This window comes from Lycium barbarum, chromosome 8 (assembly GCF_019175385.1).
Source record: "Lycium barbarum isolate Lr01 chromosome 8, ASM1917538v2, whole genome shotgun sequence".
Classification (NCBI taxonomy): Eukaryota; Viridiplantae; Streptophyta; class Magnoliopsida; order Solanales; family Solanaceae; genus Lycium; species Lycium barbarum.
In genome coordinates, this window is record NC_083344.1 from 116,722,792 (window position 1) to 116,739,867 (window position 17,076).

Consider the following 17,076-nt stretch of genomic DNA (forward strand, 5'->3'; position numbering starts at 1 on the left):
AATTCCATAATCTATCTCCTTACCCTGACGCAAAAGTGTAATATGATGCTTCACCTTTTTATTGCTTGTTTGATCTGTAATCTATTATTCAAAGGGCCCCTAAACACTATCCAACGAGAAATTGGTATCATATACACAAATTTATAGAATTTTTATGAGTTGTCAAACAATATCACACTATTAAGAGTATTATTACACCTTATATATAGCTTCTTTTCCTATCAACTGCCAGTGAGAGAGTTTGTTTGCACATCCAACGTCTCCTCCTTCCAACGGTAAAAAGTTACTCGCACCGAATGTTTACACCAAACCACTAAATGTAAGACATACGTCTTGCATACACACTTTTTAGCCAATAAATGTAAAACATATACCTTGCATATACACTTTTTAACACTTAATCATGGTTATAATGTGATACGCATACTTTAATTTGTTGATTTTTAAGATTACTTGTTTATTTAGGTATAAAAAACAGTATGGATAAGTATTTTCCCCTTTGAACTAAGTACTACAAGGTGCATTACCAAGATTAATTGGCTTATCTAGATGTTAACTTTGTGTCACTCATCTCATCCAAGTATACATGGCCATTAAAGCCCGTAAGCTTTTTCTTTTGTGTGTCTCCATAGACAGGCAAATACGGTAAACCAACTCATTTCACATGTTACTTCCTTGTTTTCATACTTGTCTTTTCAAATCCGGCTTTGATATCAATTGTTGACTTAAGCCAGCCTAAAAATACTTCTAATATGGCGTGATAACGTCTTGTTTCGCCATCCACCAAGTCACTACTTCACACCAATTTGGTACTCTGAGTTTACACCGTTCAACTAAACCGAGGAGACTTTAGTATAAATTGCTGTAAAGACATGTTGAGAGAAAAAAAAAACATGTCCAAAAAGATGGATAAAGGAGAAAATTGTATGATAGTAATGGTTCAAGAGCAGCCACGAATAAACTCACAACCAAACAAATAGTAAACAAAGAAAAACAGGTTGGACTTGGAAAATCTGGAATGTGGGACCCCACTTATCCAATTGATTCTGATGTGGATTCCTTATCCATTTTTTTCCTCACATGTGGCAGCAACAGCAAGTCCATCTCTCATATCTCTGTGGATAGTACATGATTTATACCATATCATATCATCTTACATCCAACAAAAAACAAATCAAAACATATAAAGACTTTTGCCATGGCCTCTTCTATAGCTTGTGTGCAATTTTCAGCCAAGCCAACCAAGATATCCAGTGCAATTCCATCAAATTTTCTTGGTACAAAGGTTTCATCATTGAAAAATACTAGAGCTGCTCAGAATAACAAGAAACATAGATCATTGAAAGTGGTAGCTGCAGTTGGAGATGTATCTGCTGAGGGAACAAATTATTTGATTGCTGGTGCTGCTGCTGTTGCATTGCTTGGCACTGCTTTCCCTATAATCTTTTCCCGCAAGGACACGTACTGATTTTCCAATATTACTTTTTACTTATTAGTTAACTTTTTCATGTTTAACCATCTGCTATTTTTAAATGCACTATCCTAACTAATTCGGTTTCACGCGTGGGTAATTATGTTCACACAGGAATAAAAAGTTCCCACCAGAAGTTTCTTCATTTACAAGGCTCGAGATCTTTGATTAATAGTGGAGGTATTCCTAGTGACGAAGTTAAGCGGAGAAAAGGGGATTCTTCATTGAAAGGGCCAAAAAAGAATATTTTTGGTTATATTGTGGAATAAGTATAGTAGTGTGGCAAAGGGGTTCAAAGTTGCTTATGATCATAGGTTAAAAGCTCTCAATCTTTTGATCACCCATTTTTTGAAAACCAATTTTGCTATACTTTCAATGAGAAAAATATGAGAGAGTCGGGAATGGAACCAGAAATCGATGCTAGTTCCATTTCTAATTAACCATTTTTAGCCCTTAAGTATTGAGCGAGGTTACCTGAAAATAAAACTAATTTCAATCCAAGTCCTGACAATTCGGTTTGGAAGCAGCCAATGGAGGCTTTCTGTGACATTTTATTATAATTTTTGAATCCTCTTGTATAAATTTCTGGATCCGTCACGGGTGACAACTATCCAAAAGTACTCTATACCTTTGTTGGTGCCTTGTTTTTTTTTTGCTTCTTTTAATTGCGATTCTTGTTGATGATGTTTAAGTAATTAGAGAGTAAATTTTTTTGCTGTGTTTTGAATTTGGTTGTTGAATAGGTGTCCAGAATGTGATGGAGCAGGATTTGTGAGGAAAGGAGGGGCAACTTTGAGAGCAAATGCAGCTAGAAAGGATCAAATCCAAATTGTTTGTGCAAATTGCAACGGTCTTGGCAAGCTCAACCAAGTTGACAAGTAAAGAGAAGCCCATCACATAATAATATAATTTCACAATTCACTGCCTTTGATCTATTTGGCTACATCCGCCCCAGCACAGGTGAAGCCTGTATCTGCGATCAGATCTTTTCGTAATTCACTTATAACTGTTGTACTAGTGCTCACTCTGTACTTGTTGAACCTGTAATTCCTGTATGCACGAATTTTTCCCTCGCTAAATTTGCAAGTTCGAATACATCTTAACTTCTCAAATTTTATCCAATTTTTCTTGTTTAGAAACTCCAATTAATTCCTGCCTGAATTTTGACAATATCATAGTCCAATTGAAAGGTTTAACCATTAGATGTGGGGTCAGCCATGTACACATCTCATGGTCGAGGTCAACTATGGTCCTCCCATCATTCTTTAGGGAACTGATATGGAATTTTTTTTTTTTTGTCACAATTATGTTCACATCAACTCAATAAATGCATATCATGTGTCTTTTATATACGCTCTTATTACTATATAATAATATGATTAACTAAAACAAATTCTCATCTCAATTTATCACTCAACAATGCAATTTTCTGTATAACCAAGGTTTAGATAGTTCCTTATCCGTTAATGCTACAAAGAAGTTCTTATTATCTTTGGTTATTAAATTGATAATAAGTTACTTATAAATAGTTAATGAAATACAAAGGTCAAATATATAAACGGCTCCTCAAATTTGTTAAAAAATTCAATTTGATATCTTATCTAAGGGCTTGACCTATTGACCACTTGGTCTATGATCAAAGTGTGCATGTTAAACACATTTTTTGGATTCACTCTCCAAATAAACCAATCAACTTCAGCCACCTTACGCCCCCACTATTCAGACTCACCTACTCTTACCCAGGGGTGGATTTATAGTGAGATAATATTGGGCACGTAAATCTACGGTTTTTCTATAAAATTAGGTATCTTATATACATATTTTCTAGAATTAATCTAATATTATATGTTGGCATCCATGCTACAAAGAGGCTAAATGGTGCGCTTGGTTGAATGCTTAGCTACCATTTTATAAAAAAATTGGATCCGTCTCTGCTCTCACCTATATACAAAGGTCAATATATAGGTGGTGATCAGTAGAGAAGAGGAAGTTGGATGGTATTAATAATAATAATAATAGTAGTAGTAATAGAGATCATCAAGAAATTTAACTATAGGTTGTGATAAAAAAATATAATTAATATTCTAATAAAATAGAAGCTCAACGATGTAAATTGGACGAAAGGATGGATAATATTGGGCGTCAACATGGGACTGTTAGAAATAAGGGTATATTAGACCCCATAGGTGGATGTCAGGGGTATTTGGGGGCTCAAAGGTGGATGACAGGGGTATTTGGGGGCTCAAAGGTGGATAGAGGGTATTTTTGCACCAATTCCAATAGTTCGAGGGTATTTTCGGCCCTTCTCCGAAAGAAGAAATAATCATTACACACTAAGTATATAAATATTCATTTGATAATTATGTAACTAATAGATTCAAAGTTTTGTTTAAATACATATAAAAAGATGGGCAACTTATACAAATGACTATATTTTGGGGATCTTTTCTTAGGCATAGCTATACTTCTGCTAATTATATTTCATAGCTACAGTAACATATATTTAAATTCGGTTGTATTTCAATTCGGCTGTATTTCGCTGTATTCAATTCGGATGTATTCAATTCGGCTGTATTCATTCGTAACTACTTTTACACTGTATTCAACTTATTATATTTAAATTCGGTTGTATTCAAACAACATAAAAGCAAAAAATACAGGGATATTCAGTTGTATTCAAAATTCATCATATTCATTTGTATACAAAAAATTCTCTTTCAAAATACAAGCGAAAAATACATAAAGAAACATTGTATTTTACACACACACAAAAAAACAAATACACTTAGATCTGAGATACAAGAAATAAAATACACTTCAAATTCACTGTATTCATTTGTATACATAAAGATCTCCTTCAAAATATAGGCGAAAAACAAAAAATACACTTTACATCTCTGACGAAATACAAAATACACTATATGTATATGACAATACAGTGTATTTTTTTGTCAGATCAGGACATACAATGTATTTTCCGGTCAGATCTGGGCCTTACCGACCTACTCCGTTTCCGGTCGGTGTGTGGCGGTGACGATTAGAACTCGCCGGAGAAGATGGAGAGGAAGACGACGACTCTGCCATTGACGAAGAAGACGACGTCATATCCATTCAAATCAACACAGATCCACTAAAAATCAAACGAACTGTTAACAATCCAAAACCCTAGGGTTACGAAGTGTACATGTTGATACATGATATACAGCGAGTATATGTGTATATATAGGGGGGTGTGTGTATGACGGCGGCGGTGGTGTTTCGATGGTGTTTAAGGGTGGTTCGACGTCGACGGTTAGACTCGCTGGAGAAGATGCAGAGGAAGATAGAACCAGACATTAGAGAGAGAGGAGGCGAGAGTTCCAGACGTTAGAGAGAGAGAGGATGAGAGAGTTCCGGAGTTAGAGAGAGAGAGAGGAGGAGAGAGTTATGTATTAGTTACCTTGTGTAATTGAAATACAACATTTAACTACCAGATGTAATTAAAATAAAGTGTAGTTACTAAATATAAATACCACTTAAATGTTCTCTATTCAAGTAAAATTCCCTAAAAAGATTCTGTGATAAACGAACACAAAGCCCTGGTGACATAATGTTCGTGTAAATTTACCACATTTGACATGATTTCCTATAAGCAAACCTCAAAACGAAATAAAATAGATGTTGTCTAAGTACTAATTATCAATTGCAGATATAATAAAGTCTTGAATCTATTAATTTTATATAATCATCTAATGAATATTTATTTGCTTAGTGTAATAATTATTTCTTCTTTTTGAATTTGATTCTATTGTTCAATTACCATTAATAAAGAATACAACTAAAAATAGAAAATAATCTAGAAAACAATCTCAATCTTTAATGTTTATAAGTCCACGTGTCATCCATCCAGAAATGCTCCGCATTTTAACACTAATGGAGCAGAGCCAAACCCCATCTACAATAACTCATCATTTTAACTAATTGCTCAAAAGAGGAAAAATGTGTGTTTTTTGGTGGTACAATTATATACTCCCTCTCACCCAATTTATATGACTCACTTTTATTTTTAGTCAATTCCAACTAATGACATTTGATAATAATTTAATTTTAAAATCTATCTTTTACGCTTAATGAGATAATCTATATAGATCAATACAAATATTTTTGACTCTTTTTAGACCACCTGATTTAAAAAAAACTCCATTTATTTATTAAATTTCATGCTCAGTCAAATTACATGTATCAACAAATTACATTGTTTTGGAAGTTAAATATAAGTAGTAGTTATTTTGGTGGGTGAAAAAGGTTGAAACTAAAGACTAACCAAAACACCGCCCCAACTTTGCCTATTAGATCCAACCCGTAAATTCCCATTTCCCAGCCACCACTCTCCGGGCAGTGAAAAATTGGGAGATGAAAGCGACACGTGGCTGCAGATTGTCCTTCCACGTGACAGTCGTGGCTTCGGCAATTGCATACATATACTTGTCAACTGTATTTGTTTTCATTGATCAGTGGTTAGGACTTTGGTCATCTAACGGTGTGCTTAACGCCGTCTTGTTTTCCGTTATCGCTCTCTTCTGCATTTACAATTATGCACTTGCTATCTACACTGATCCGGGTCGGGTTCCTTCCTCATTTGTACCCGATGTTGAAGACCCGGAAAACACCGTTCAAGAGATCAAACGAAAGGTTTTCTTCACTTTCCCTTTTCCATTTTACATTAAGCCCTCCCCACACCCCACTCGTGGGATTACACTGGGTATGTTGTTGCTGTTTCGATTGATCTTTTTTGTCATTTATTAGCAATTCTAAATGCTTGGATAGTACCAAGAAAATGTTGGTCAAGTAACAAGAATTTCAAAAACAATTAAAATTCCTTTGTGTTCAAGAATATTAAGTTTATGCTTACTGTTTCCGTGTCTTTATTGTTCTGTTTTTTTCTCATAGTCCAATATTGGGAACGTGATCTGTTACATTATAGGATGTAAACACTAGAGTATGTGAACTAGTTAATACCACATATAATGAGCATCAAATTGTGGCTTGTGCACTTGCAGAAACAGAGATTTTGGTTTTATTGACTGGGGTACACCATTTACAAAATATGGCATTAACATTTGTAGCAGCTACGGGAAGTAAATTTAACTAGGTTATTATAATGATATGACCGTCTGGAGTTTATAATACCACATATGTCCCGGAGAGTAGCATGACAATTGAGAAGTCAAGCAAAACTCTGAAGATCATGAATTTACTGTTGCCTAAAAAATTTCTGTTGGATGCTTGTGTCATACTTGATAAAGTCAATTACCGGAAATCTCCTTTCAGATACTTGCTCTTGTAATGCTTGATTATGGGCAAAGGTCTTAGATAAAACATGTCATGATTGGAGAAGGTGAACTGGCAGACAGTTGATACTTCAATATTTGCTTATTATATACAGTGGTTTCGTCCCTCTGTGAGCCGGGAAAAAAAGTGCTGGGGGTTATTCTTTTGTACTTCTGAATTTTGGATGTTGGAACCCCCTTTAAATGTGCTCTGATTTTGGGCAGATTGTTTGCTGGTGTAAGTTAAAACGTTTACTTCAAAGATAACAAAAAGGCACCAAATTTGTGCTACATAAACTTTACAAATTACGTCTCTGAAGTGATAATATCCTTTATGGTTTTCAAAGTCATTTAAGTTTAACTACACCAAAAAACAAGTTATTCTACCACTGAGCCTTAAGCTGAAGAACCTTCTTTTTCTTTCGCTCCGGTGTTACTGTGATCTGGAAGCTCTACCCCAAAATTTTCTTCTGAAAGTCTTTACCTCTTTAGATAAGCATTTCGTAGTTCATATCAAGAAAATCCAATCCATCCGAAAAGGGAAAAAATGTTCCAAACCTCCTTTATTACTTGATCACGCAAAAGATGTTTTCAGCTTCACGGAGAAGTCACCTATTACCCAACCCCCTCCCCCCTTCCCTTTTTGGAGATCATCTTGAATAGGTAAATGTGGCATGTACCACCAGTGGAAGGACAATGTTAATGTGCTTTTACTTTCTGTGGAAAGTGCTTCTTGTCCCCCACCTTTTGACAACTATAATGAGTAGATAGACTTAGCAGTGACATAACCTCTTTTCTCCCCTACTCATAAGTAGAGCCTGTAATCTGGCAGCAAAAATCATACCCTTCTATCATTAAGCGAAGTACTTGTGCCAATTCCTAGGTATTACAATTTCTCTTACATTCCAAGTATGCCCTTGTTCTGAAGGTTCTCTGCTCAATCTTCATCCCAGGAAAAAGGGGGAGGGGTCCCATTCTGCGTTAGTAAGGGGTCCCATTCTGCTTTATTACTAACTCTGGCAACAAGCGCATCTAAATTGCTATGAAAGATATCTTTCAACGTACACTTCTTGTGCAACAGTGTCCAGAATTTGATTCTTCTACAGTCACCAACTTTTTTATCTTATGTTTCTTCAAAGCCCCCAGTTTGTGGAAACAAACTCAACCCCTTAGAATTTGCCACAAGTCTGACTTGCATTGACCATCTTCCACTCCATTACTCATTTCTACGATAGATCTGCACAGTCTATCCCACTTACTGACCTTATTGATGAACCTTTATAACTACTTGCCCAGCCTGCTAATTTTATAAAAATGATACCAGAATGCCTCACTGTTCCCTCCCCATCGAAAGCCATCTTGTTTTATCTGGTGTTGGCTTTATCATGTACTCGTTTCTCTCTTAGTGCGAAACTTAAGGTTGAGAGAGTCTCCCAACATATTGAGGATTATTGAACCAGGAACGACATTTACCTGTCAATCATTTTTACTTGTAACTGATTGAACTGGCAGGCAAGTTGTGTCAAACGGATTGAAAACCGTATTTTGGGCGTAGGTTCTTCAAATCAGTAATAGCTAATAAATGTTTTGGATCTCTTTTGTTGAGAACCATATTTTGGTGTAGGTTCTTCCTTTTGGTATATGGCTTGCATACGAGGTTTCCTCAGTTGTTAATAAAATTATTTACCTTGCCAAAAAAGAACATCCGTTTGCTTTATATCTCATTGAAGAAAGTATCTAACTTAGTTTTATATCTCAAAAAAAAAAGTATCTAACTTAGTTTTTCAAAGGTAATTTATGTGACATGGTGTGTAAATTGTAAAGAATTATTGTTTCCTAAAGATACACCAATTATTTTGAGATGTTCGAAAGCTAAAATTTGTTGTTATTGCTGTTTCCTATTTTCTTTTTGCCTTTAATGATATGTCAGTAGAAGCACCAAGGATATGCCCACCAAAATTCCCTATATATAGTGTGGGAGGGGGGTTTTGTGTGTGTGTGTGTGTTTTTTTTTTTCTTTTAATACAAAAATCTACTATTGACAAATGATGATTGTTCATCTCCCACATTCGCTTTGCAATAACTCTAAAGGCCCTACTACTTCTCTATTAAGCATAAAGGTTGCAGTCCTTAGGACTTTCTTTTTTTTAGATCTCTTGAAGCTGCTAAGTTTTCTCGCTCTCCAACAGCATTTAAACATAAGGAGAGTAAAGAGTAGGCCCAGTTTAAGCCTGAACAATAATCTGATACATATGATTTTGCTCATAATTCAAGAAGCACTTGACAATTTTTAGTATATAATTGAAAATCATCTTCTTCTTTTTTTTTTTTTTTTTATGACAAGGGAACCCGCAGCCGCTACCCTTCGGGTGCGCACAGGGTAAACCCCGCTTCTGTGATAATTGAAAACCATCTTTGACAGCACGATGTTAGAAAAGTGATTACTTGATGCACGGTGTTAGAAAAGTTATTAATTGATGCACGATGTTAGAAAAGTGATTAATTGATGCCCTAATAGATTATAGTTTCTCATTATTCGTCTTCCATTTGGACTGAAGCTTTCAGGACGTCATCTTTCCTACTCCCTTCCTCCACTAACATCTGGTAAACGATAATTTTTAACATCCCTTGTCAATAATATTATTTGAAGAGACTTTAATCATTTTTGTATGTTCGAAGTTCATTGCTAATAAAATATTTTATTAGATAATACTGATTCTGCTTGAATTTTTTCTTTGCAATAAGCTCCTCATCAAAAGGCTCTGAAGTAATATTGCAAAATTGAATTTGAAGTTGTTGGAAGTGATTTCTTTTTGTTGAATTATTCTGCAGGGTGGGGATTTGAGGTACTGCCAGAAGTGTTCCCTTTATAAGCCTCCACGTGCCCATCATTGCCGTGTATGTAATAGATGTGTACTGCGAATGGTATGCCTCTATGTTTTCTTCTATGTTATTTCTTGATATCCTGGATAATGCACTAAATGTTTTGCCTCTTGAATGTAAGGATCATCATTGCGTGTGGATGAATAATTGTGTGGGCCATGCAAACTACAAGCTCTTCTTCATCTTCGTTTTATATGCCGTTATTGCCTGCATATATTCCCTGGTAAGAAGTTAACATTTCGACGCCTTTCAGAGGCTTTATATGATCTTGGTATGCTATGAGTGTAATCTATTTTTTCCTGAATGTATCCTTTCTTCCTTTTTACTTATATTCTGAGTTGTTGCTTGTGATGAAATTTGCTTAATCAATATATAAAAGATTTAGACATCTTTGCATTGCTCGCACCCCTTCTAACACTTTCTAATTTTGTTTCTTCAGGTTCTGCTTGTTGGTAGCATAACTATTGATTTTCCAAAGGACGACCAGCAAAGTGAAGGTTCTTACAGAACTGTATATGTAATTTCTCATGAACTAGTTTTGTTCTTAGTACTGTTTCGTTCATCCATTTGCTCAGATGTTATTCCTATAAGCAGATTATTTCAGGGCTTCTACTGGTCCCTCTAAGCTTGGCGCTTAGTGTTTTTCTGGGTTGGCATGTGCACCTGATATTGCAAAACAAGACAACCATTGAGGTCTGTCAACCTCAATATGCAACTTTATTCAATTCTTTTAAGTGGTGGGTTAAATTTTGAAGTTATAACTGATTAGTGTCTAATAGTACCAAGAAGGTGTCAGAGCTATGTGGCTGGCTGAAAAGGGAGGTCATGTATATTCACATCCGTATGATCTTGGTGCATATGAGAATCTGATATCAGTAAGAGATTTCTCCTCTTTATCCGTAATTTCTTTTTCATGCTAGCGCCGTTCTTATTTTTAAATAAGAGAAAGACAGCATCGCCTTGATTTCCCAACTTCTTTAGATTAATCATGGGAACTGGTTTTCCCTGGGAATGCAGGTTCTAGGCCCAAATGTATTTTGCTGGGGGTGCCCCACAACAAGACATATAGGTTCTGGCCTTCGCTATCGGACACCATTTGACGGCTCCTCGACATCACGATGAACATGATACTGAAACATCCTGTGACAAGATTCAAGGTTTTAGTTGCCAAAGAAGCAAGGAATTCAGACTCTGCCTTAGGAATAGCAAAGACTAACAACATGGTCTGCTCGGTCTGCCAAGATTAACAATATGGAGGCGATTTTCAACCTTTGTTTTCTATCGTTTTAGAGACTTCCTGTCCTCCATCTGCCAAGACACGACGCAAAGGTAATGAGAGATATTGAAGCGGCTGTCAATAGAAGAGATGATAGTTCCCATTGTTCATACTTGGGTTATATAGCTTGCATACACCATGTAAAAAAAAGAAATCTTCTTCTTAAGTTACAGCAAATCGTTCGCATGTAGCTCAAACAGCTGTAACCATGTGCCAAATTGTGTCTTATCCAGCATAATTGGTAACGTAGACAAGCTTTTGGTGGACCCCTTTTCTTGAATTTAATCATAGCAACTTTGGTAAACGGTAAATCAAAGTTTTTTTTTCTTGTCAGGACCTGTTTGGGGGTGGAAGTTCTTTAAAACTTTTCTTAATTATCTATTATTCGAATTAATATCTTCGACCAATTCGTATTCATGCAAGGTCGGAACTTGGGGATAAATCGCTAACTACTGAAAGGTTTTTGGTCCCTACAGTTCGAACTTGAGAAATGTAATTAAGAGTGGAGAGTTTTTAATAATCATATACCCTCCTTCAGTGATATGTTTAAATATTCATTCTCTATGTTTGTTGCTTAACCATTTTTGGTGGGTGCAAAACATTTTTGAGCAGAATCACATGCATATGCTTACGAGTTTGAAGCCAAGAAAGTTGATAATTGATTACTCACATATTATGAAAATTGCGCCAAACTCGGGGGAACCTTAATGGTGAATATGCTACTGATTATTGCCAAAAGTTGTGTTGGGATTGTTAGGGTTCAAGTTCAAATCTTTAGATTAAAGAAGTCTTTGACGGAACTCTTTAATCTTGAATTAAAAAATTTCTATGCGAATTTAAGTTAGTCAGATTGAAATTACTAATATTCGTTCATCCTTAATTAAAGGTTTTGAATGCAAATTTGAAAATTAAAATCGCTTTGAATAGGAAATCTCTCTCTTTAACTTTTAGAGGTCTTGTGCAAATCCAAATTAATTGTTCTCCGAAAATAAATAACCAAACGTCAAGTGAAAAATAAAAATGCACATTAGATAATGACAAAGGATAAGGGCGCCATCTGGCAGAATCCCTCGTGGAGTCCATGCTCCTTGCCTAGTCAGCTGTCAAGCAAATTGCCGACATCCATTATTACACTGTGCGGACACGCGCGCATCTTTTTACCTTTTTCTATTCTCCATTTTTTATCCAGAAGAATGCGACAAAAGTAAACAATCAGCATGAGTAAGGAGGCGGTAAATATTTTAAATTGTTAATCTATTTACATATAATTGAATGTTGAGAATATGTGAAAAAATATTTAATATATGAACATTTTATTATGTGCTCGATTGGAACAAATCGTTCGAATGTCTAAATAAAATTTACTGATAAATTTAAGTTTAAGGTGTTGTACTCAACCTTAAAATAAAATTAACATTTGATACGTTTGAGTGTGAATTAATGTTACACTGCATTTAAAGATTGAGAGATTTTATTTTTATCAAAACACCATCCATCTAAACTGGGGCGGACCCATATTAACATGAGGGGGATTAAAAGATATATATATATATATATATATATATATATATATATATATATATATATATATATATATATATTTGCTCGGAGAGTTGGTTCGGTGCGTGATTTTTTTTTGCCTAAAGCTGCAGGTTCGAACCTCAACCTAAGCGTATTTTTGGCAAATATGATTTCTGTGGCTAAAATTGTGGTTATGTTGTATCTAACCACGACTCTAAAATAGAACTTATCCAATGGGTCAAGGCTATCTCCTGCAAAGGTGATATTAATGTTTTTATTGTAGCTTTTATAAATACTGATATGCTTATGAAAAATCCTACATACGCTACTGCATTTAGAGAAAAGAAGGTGAGTATAAGCACATCACCCAACCAAATTTTCTTCACATGTTTTTACTACAATGAGCCCGTTTGGATTGGCTTATAAGTTGCTTATAAGCTGTTTTCAGTTTTTTTGAGCGTTTGACTGGCTAACTTAAAGTCAGTTTGTGCTTAAAATAAGCTCAAAAAAATAATTGGGCTCATTTGACTTAGCTTATCTAAAGCAGCTTATAAGCTGTTTTCAGCTTATAAGCCAAAACAGCTTATAAGTTAAAAAAAATAAGTTAGACTACCCAACTTATTTTTTTTAACTTATAAGTTGTTTGCAACTTATAGGTTTATTGAAACAGGCTCAATAAAACCTCTTTTAGATGGAAAAGAAAAGGGGGTAGAAAGTAGTGATGAGATGCACGTGCCTCAAACTCGAGTGGTGTTATTTATATCATAAATTTGGTACCAGAAAGATAACTGTACTGCGGCGCCATCCAGTTGAACCATAACACATTGCAGTAATTGAAAAAGAATTATGGAGATGTTTATGTACGGACATACTATATAATTTATATACATAAAATAATGTAAAATTCACATATAAATCACGTATATTTAAATGATAATTTAGCTGTTTCAATTTATTTGTCTTACTTTTTACCTTTATTTAATTTAAATTATTCACATGACATGTTTACCATACGTTCTGTATATCTTTAATTTAATACCATAAACTTTTTTTTAAAAAAATTATTAAATTTCGTGTTAAGTCAAAATCCGATAAATAAATTGAATGGAAAGGAGCATATAACGTTTAAGTTCACGCATTACATAATTTAATGCAGGTATAGTGGATAATAATTATTGTCCTACTTTATCATATTATAGTCGTCGGTAGTGTCAACTTCACGTCTTCACCCCGTCTAACTTTCTCCATTCCTTGAGAGGTTCATAATAATCTCTACATGTAATATTCCTTTATTTTTCTCGTCTCGTCTTGTTTCAACCTGCAAAATATGGAGGACCAAGATATGCATATCTGTACTGACATCAACAGGTTTAGTTCACTGCTATACTTGGGTTTTAGTAAAGTTTGTTTCATTTTGTTTAATCAAGTTAGTTTAACTAGTAGCTGTACTAACTTTTTCTTGATAGATCTTTTTTTTGTTTTTCTTAATCATTTCTTTGGAGCTTGTTGCAGTTATTTTCTTTTTTTAAACAAGTACTGTAAAAGGTAGTAAGGTTAGCTGGAAAAGAGTGGATCATCAATCTTAACTACTACTACTACTAAATATTTGTTTTTTATGTTTTTGTTGGTTGGATCTGCATTTTACCTTCTGACTTTCGCCTTAGTTATCGGTTATCAGAAGCATTTGGAAAACCCTTATATTCAGTACACAACAATAGGAGTGATTTTCATGCTAAGTATTTAGAACTGGGTATGTCCTGTTTGTGAATTGGAGGAATTCAGTTCCACTGTATCACCTAGCTAGCTTGTATTGTCAAATGTTATAGTGATATACTTCGGTAAGTTATGTTGTTTGATCCAGGTATTTTATGTTGTTTGATCCAGGTATCTTTTTTTTTTTTTTTTTTTTTTTTTTTTTTTTTTTTAGTTTTAACCATCCGCGTCCATACAAAGGTACACATCAACCTCCCTAGACCCCACTTGTGGGATTACGATGGATATGTTGTTGTTGTTGGATCTGACATGCATAGTCCATTTGCCCGACTAGTACAAATTTGATCTGCGTATGGATCATTTAAGGGAGAAGCGCTCCCAACTAGGAATTTATCCATTCCTAGGTGATTGAATGCGAGACCTCTATTAATGGGGGAGGGAGTTTGGTTCCAGGTTATCAGTACTTTATGAAGCATTCCATGGTATTACTTCTACCAAGATAACTCAATTCCAGTGATGAAATAAAACAATATGCTTTTTAAGTGTGACTGAGACAAAATTACAATCTGCTAGAATCAGCTAAGCATGGTTTCGCATCTTTAGTGCCTCAAATACCGAATACACTAGGATAATAGAGACTGAAGCAAACTTGTACCAATAAGGAAAAAGAAAAAGTGAGAAACAAAAGTTCATAAAAATATCTGACCTTCCTTCTCTTCCAGTCTTAATGTGAGAAACAAAGTCTACCAAAATTATCCTGGATCTTTCCTTTTTGAACTCTTTGAGTTCGAATAGAATATATTCAATGATACAGAGAAGAACGAGAAAGTGCAGTTATGGACATTGCGATAGGACTGTGTATAATCTCTTCCGAAACTTAGTTTCAGCCTGTGTTGATAAACTTCCACTTAGTTTGTTAGTAGAATTCCCCTTTTCCTCATCAATTGCTTGAAGATAACTAGTATGATATGATTGGTAGTTGCTGATGTAAATTTTCTACCTAATTTTAAATCAAGTGGTTAGCATATGCTTCAGTGTCACACTCTCATACTGGATTATTTCTTGTACCAGTGTTGATATGAGCAAGGTACTGCCTACCAGCCTTGCTTACTTTAACAAGAAAAGAAAGTTTCAAGCTGAACAATTGGGAATGCCTCTACCGAAGCATATATGCTGCTATGCTGAATGTAGTTCTTCACCTACTGGCGCAGAGGCTAAAGAGTCTTTGGCATGCATGATTATAGTAGAAAATGACGCAAGGGGCCAAGATGATGATTCGGAACTAGAATCTGAGAACGGAAGCAATAGCTTTTCCGGAGATACTGACTCTGTCACGTCAAAAATTGATCCTGCTTGTCTGAAATCATGTTCGTCCGATCAGGCTTCAACTTCATCTTTTAATTTGGGCGGCAACTGGTCCAAAAAGGCCCTTTATTCTTTGGAGAGCAGATCAGTAACAAAATTAACGCCGAATAGGCCGGAGCAATCACCATCAATGGATTATGAGGAGTACATGCTGGAATTTGGAAATCATGAGGATTGCACTAGCGCAGAATGCAGGAAACATGAGGGCATTGAGCTGTCAACAGAAAAGGAAATTGAAAGTTTGCTATACTCCAATGTGAATCCAAACAATTATGTTCTTTCATCTGGAAGATGGACTGTTAACCAAGGTAAAACTTAGTTTCCACTTTCCTTTTCCACTTCTTTCTCGTGATTGTTGTGAGGCAGATAAGAGGTTCTTAAATATTTGGTCTTTGAACTGTCCATGTTCTAGTTATCTCATCATTTTCACCTTTCATAGTCGCCGATCACATGTCAGGGGAGGAGCTACCATGCTGCTTATGGGTTCAACATGTATAAATAATGACATAAGGAAGCGGGGATAAATGCAGGGAACAAATAATTCTATGAGGGATTATTTGTCTTCCTAGTCTTCGACACAAGAAAGGGGTGTAGGAAAAATCTTTTTTCTTGTGTCAGAACTAAAAAGTTATCCAGAACTCAGTACGTTGCCTTTTCTATATTCCAAAATTCATAAACTCAAAATCCTAGCTCCGCCTCTGAAAACTGTGTGCCCAGTTGCATGCCTCTAGTCTGTCTACGTTTGTTTGCATAGACAACGTGCTTATTTGTCTTAGAAATGAGGTAAGGTTTACTTAGATGATACATATTTATCTTTCGATGCAGATTCGCAGCCAACTCCCAACAAACTAACCATTGACAAAGAGTTTGAGCAGTACTTTTCCATGCTGATGCTGTAACAGAAACCATCCAGTTCGAACGGTAACTGTGGTTAATAATTGGTTTCAATGGCTTTTTTATATGGTTATTATTGCTATATTGTATGTAGCCCTTATAGCACCAGAAACAAATATGAGAACTTGGTATTTAAGTACTACCTTGAACGATCATTGTACATATGTTTTTGAACCAATTTCTTCCTCGGAAATATGACTAATTTTCTTGCAGAGTAGTGCTTCCACAGCTCGAAAACTGTTCTACTTTCTGTTTAATTGCTTTTGATCCTCCACGGATGTCGTACTTTTGTGTATGCACTCTCGATTATTAACATTTTCGACTCCTTTGTTTCTTCTTTACCATATCTACTCGCGGTTTTCTGAATTTTATGGAATTTGTTACTATATGTGGAATACGGTTGTTCATGAAACGGGACGCTATGATATGAAGGATACGAAATGTACAAATAAAAGAGTCGTGAGTAGCTAAATTTTTTGGATGAATAGAATTTGCATTATTGAAGAACACTATATAAATGGAAGCCTTTGATAAATCAGCTTTTAGATCAACATTTTTTAAAGGATTTGAAGGTGGTAGTGACACCTTTTGATTTGTTGATGGCCCGTATAAAACGATCTAACTGTCCTTAACAATTTGGCGTG

At 35.2% G+C, this 17,076-nt stretch overlaps 3 protein-coding genes across 7 annotated transcripts; all 3 read left to right on the forward strand.

The window, feature by feature from the left end:
* The first annotated feature begins 1,137 nt into the window (after positions 1–1,137).
* On the forward strand, positions 1,138–2,583 carry LOC132606845 (uncharacterized). Its single transcript, XM_060320496.1, has 2 exons — positions 1,138–1,461; positions 2,215–2,583. The coding sequence occupies exons 1-2, from the start codon at positions 1,199–1,201 to the stop codon at positions 2,351–2,353; spliced, it is 402 nt and encodes a 133-aa protein (XP_060176479.1). The 5' UTR covers positions 1,138–1,198; the 3' UTR covers positions 2,354–2,583.
* Positions 2,584–5,704: 3,121 nt separating this feature from the next.
* On the forward strand, positions 5,705–11,205 carry LOC132606843 (probable protein S-acyltransferase 16). Of its 5 annotated transcripts, none has more exons than XM_060320494.1 (7): positions 5,705–6,142; positions 9,613–9,705; positions 9,785–9,886; positions 10,103–10,160; positions 10,268–10,356; positions 10,453–10,538; positions 10,681–10,732. In XM_060320494.1, the coding sequence occupies exons 1-6, from the start codon at positions 5,864–5,866 to the stop codon at positions 10,531–10,533; spliced, it is 702 nt and encodes a 233-aa protein (XP_060176477.1). In that variant the 5' UTR covers positions 5,705–5,863; the 3' UTR covers positions 10,534–10,538; positions 10,681–10,732. The 5 variants fall into 5 exon arrangements, with proteins under 5 accessions (XP_060176477.1, XP_060176476.1, XP_060176478.1 ...); XM_060320493.1 differs by having other exon boundaries at positions 5,722–6,142; positions 10,103–10,180; positions 10,258–10,356; XM_060320492.1 differs by having other exon boundaries at positions 5,737–6,142; positions 10,443–10,538; positions 10,681–11,205.
* Positions 11,206–13,624: 2,419 nt separating this feature from the next.
* On the forward strand, positions 13,625–16,642 carry LOC132606846 (protein FAR-RED-ELONGATED HYPOCOTYL 1-LIKE). Its single transcript, XM_060320497.1, has 3 exons — positions 13,625–13,828; positions 15,245–15,846; positions 16,364–16,642. The coding sequence occupies exons 1-3, from the start codon at positions 13,788–13,790 to the stop codon at positions 16,435–16,437; spliced, it is 717 nt and encodes a 238-aa protein (XP_060176480.1). The 5' UTR covers positions 13,625–13,787; the 3' UTR covers positions 16,438–16,642.
* Positions 16,643–17,076: the final 434 nt, after the last annotated feature.

What these genes read in the sequence shown, in the direction of transcription:
- LOC132606845 (XM_060320496.1), top strand. Translation starts at nt 1,199, where the DNA reads ATGGCCTCTTCTATAGCTTGTGTGCAATTTTCAGCCAAGCCAACCAAG. An exon ending in ATCTTTTCCCGCAAGGACAC is followed by an intron (nt 1,462 to 2,214) that starts GTACTGATTTTC and finishes GTTGTTGAATAG; the next exon opens with GTGTCCAGAATGTGATGGAG.
- LOC132606846 (XM_060320497.1), top strand. Translation starts at nt 13,788, where the DNA reads ATGGAGGACCAAGATATGCATATCTGTACTGACATCAACAG. An exon ending in ATCTGTACTGACATCAACAG is followed by an intron (nt 13,829 to 15,244) that starts GTTTAGTTCACT and finishes TTCTTGTACCAG; the next exon opens with TGTTGATATGAGCAAGGTAC. An exon ending in AAGATGGACTGTTAACCAAG is followed by an intron (nt 15,847 to 16,363) that starts GTAAAACTTAGT and finishes CTTTCGATGCAG; the next exon opens with ATTCGCAGCCAACTCCCAAC.
- LOC132606843 (XM_060320491.1), top strand. Translation starts at nt 5,864, where the DNA reads ATGAAAGCGACACGTGGCTGCAGATTGTCCTTCCACGTGACAGTCGTG. An exon ending in TTCAAGAGATCAAACGAAAG is followed by an intron (nt 6,143 to 9,612) that starts GTTTTCTTCACT and finishes ATTATTCTGCAG; the next exon opens with GGTGGGGATTTGAGGTACTG. An exon ending in ATAGATGTGTACTGCGAATG is followed by an intron (nt 9,706 to 9,784) that starts GTATGCCTCTAT and finishes CTTGAATGTAAG; the next exon opens with GATCATCATTGCGTGTGGAT.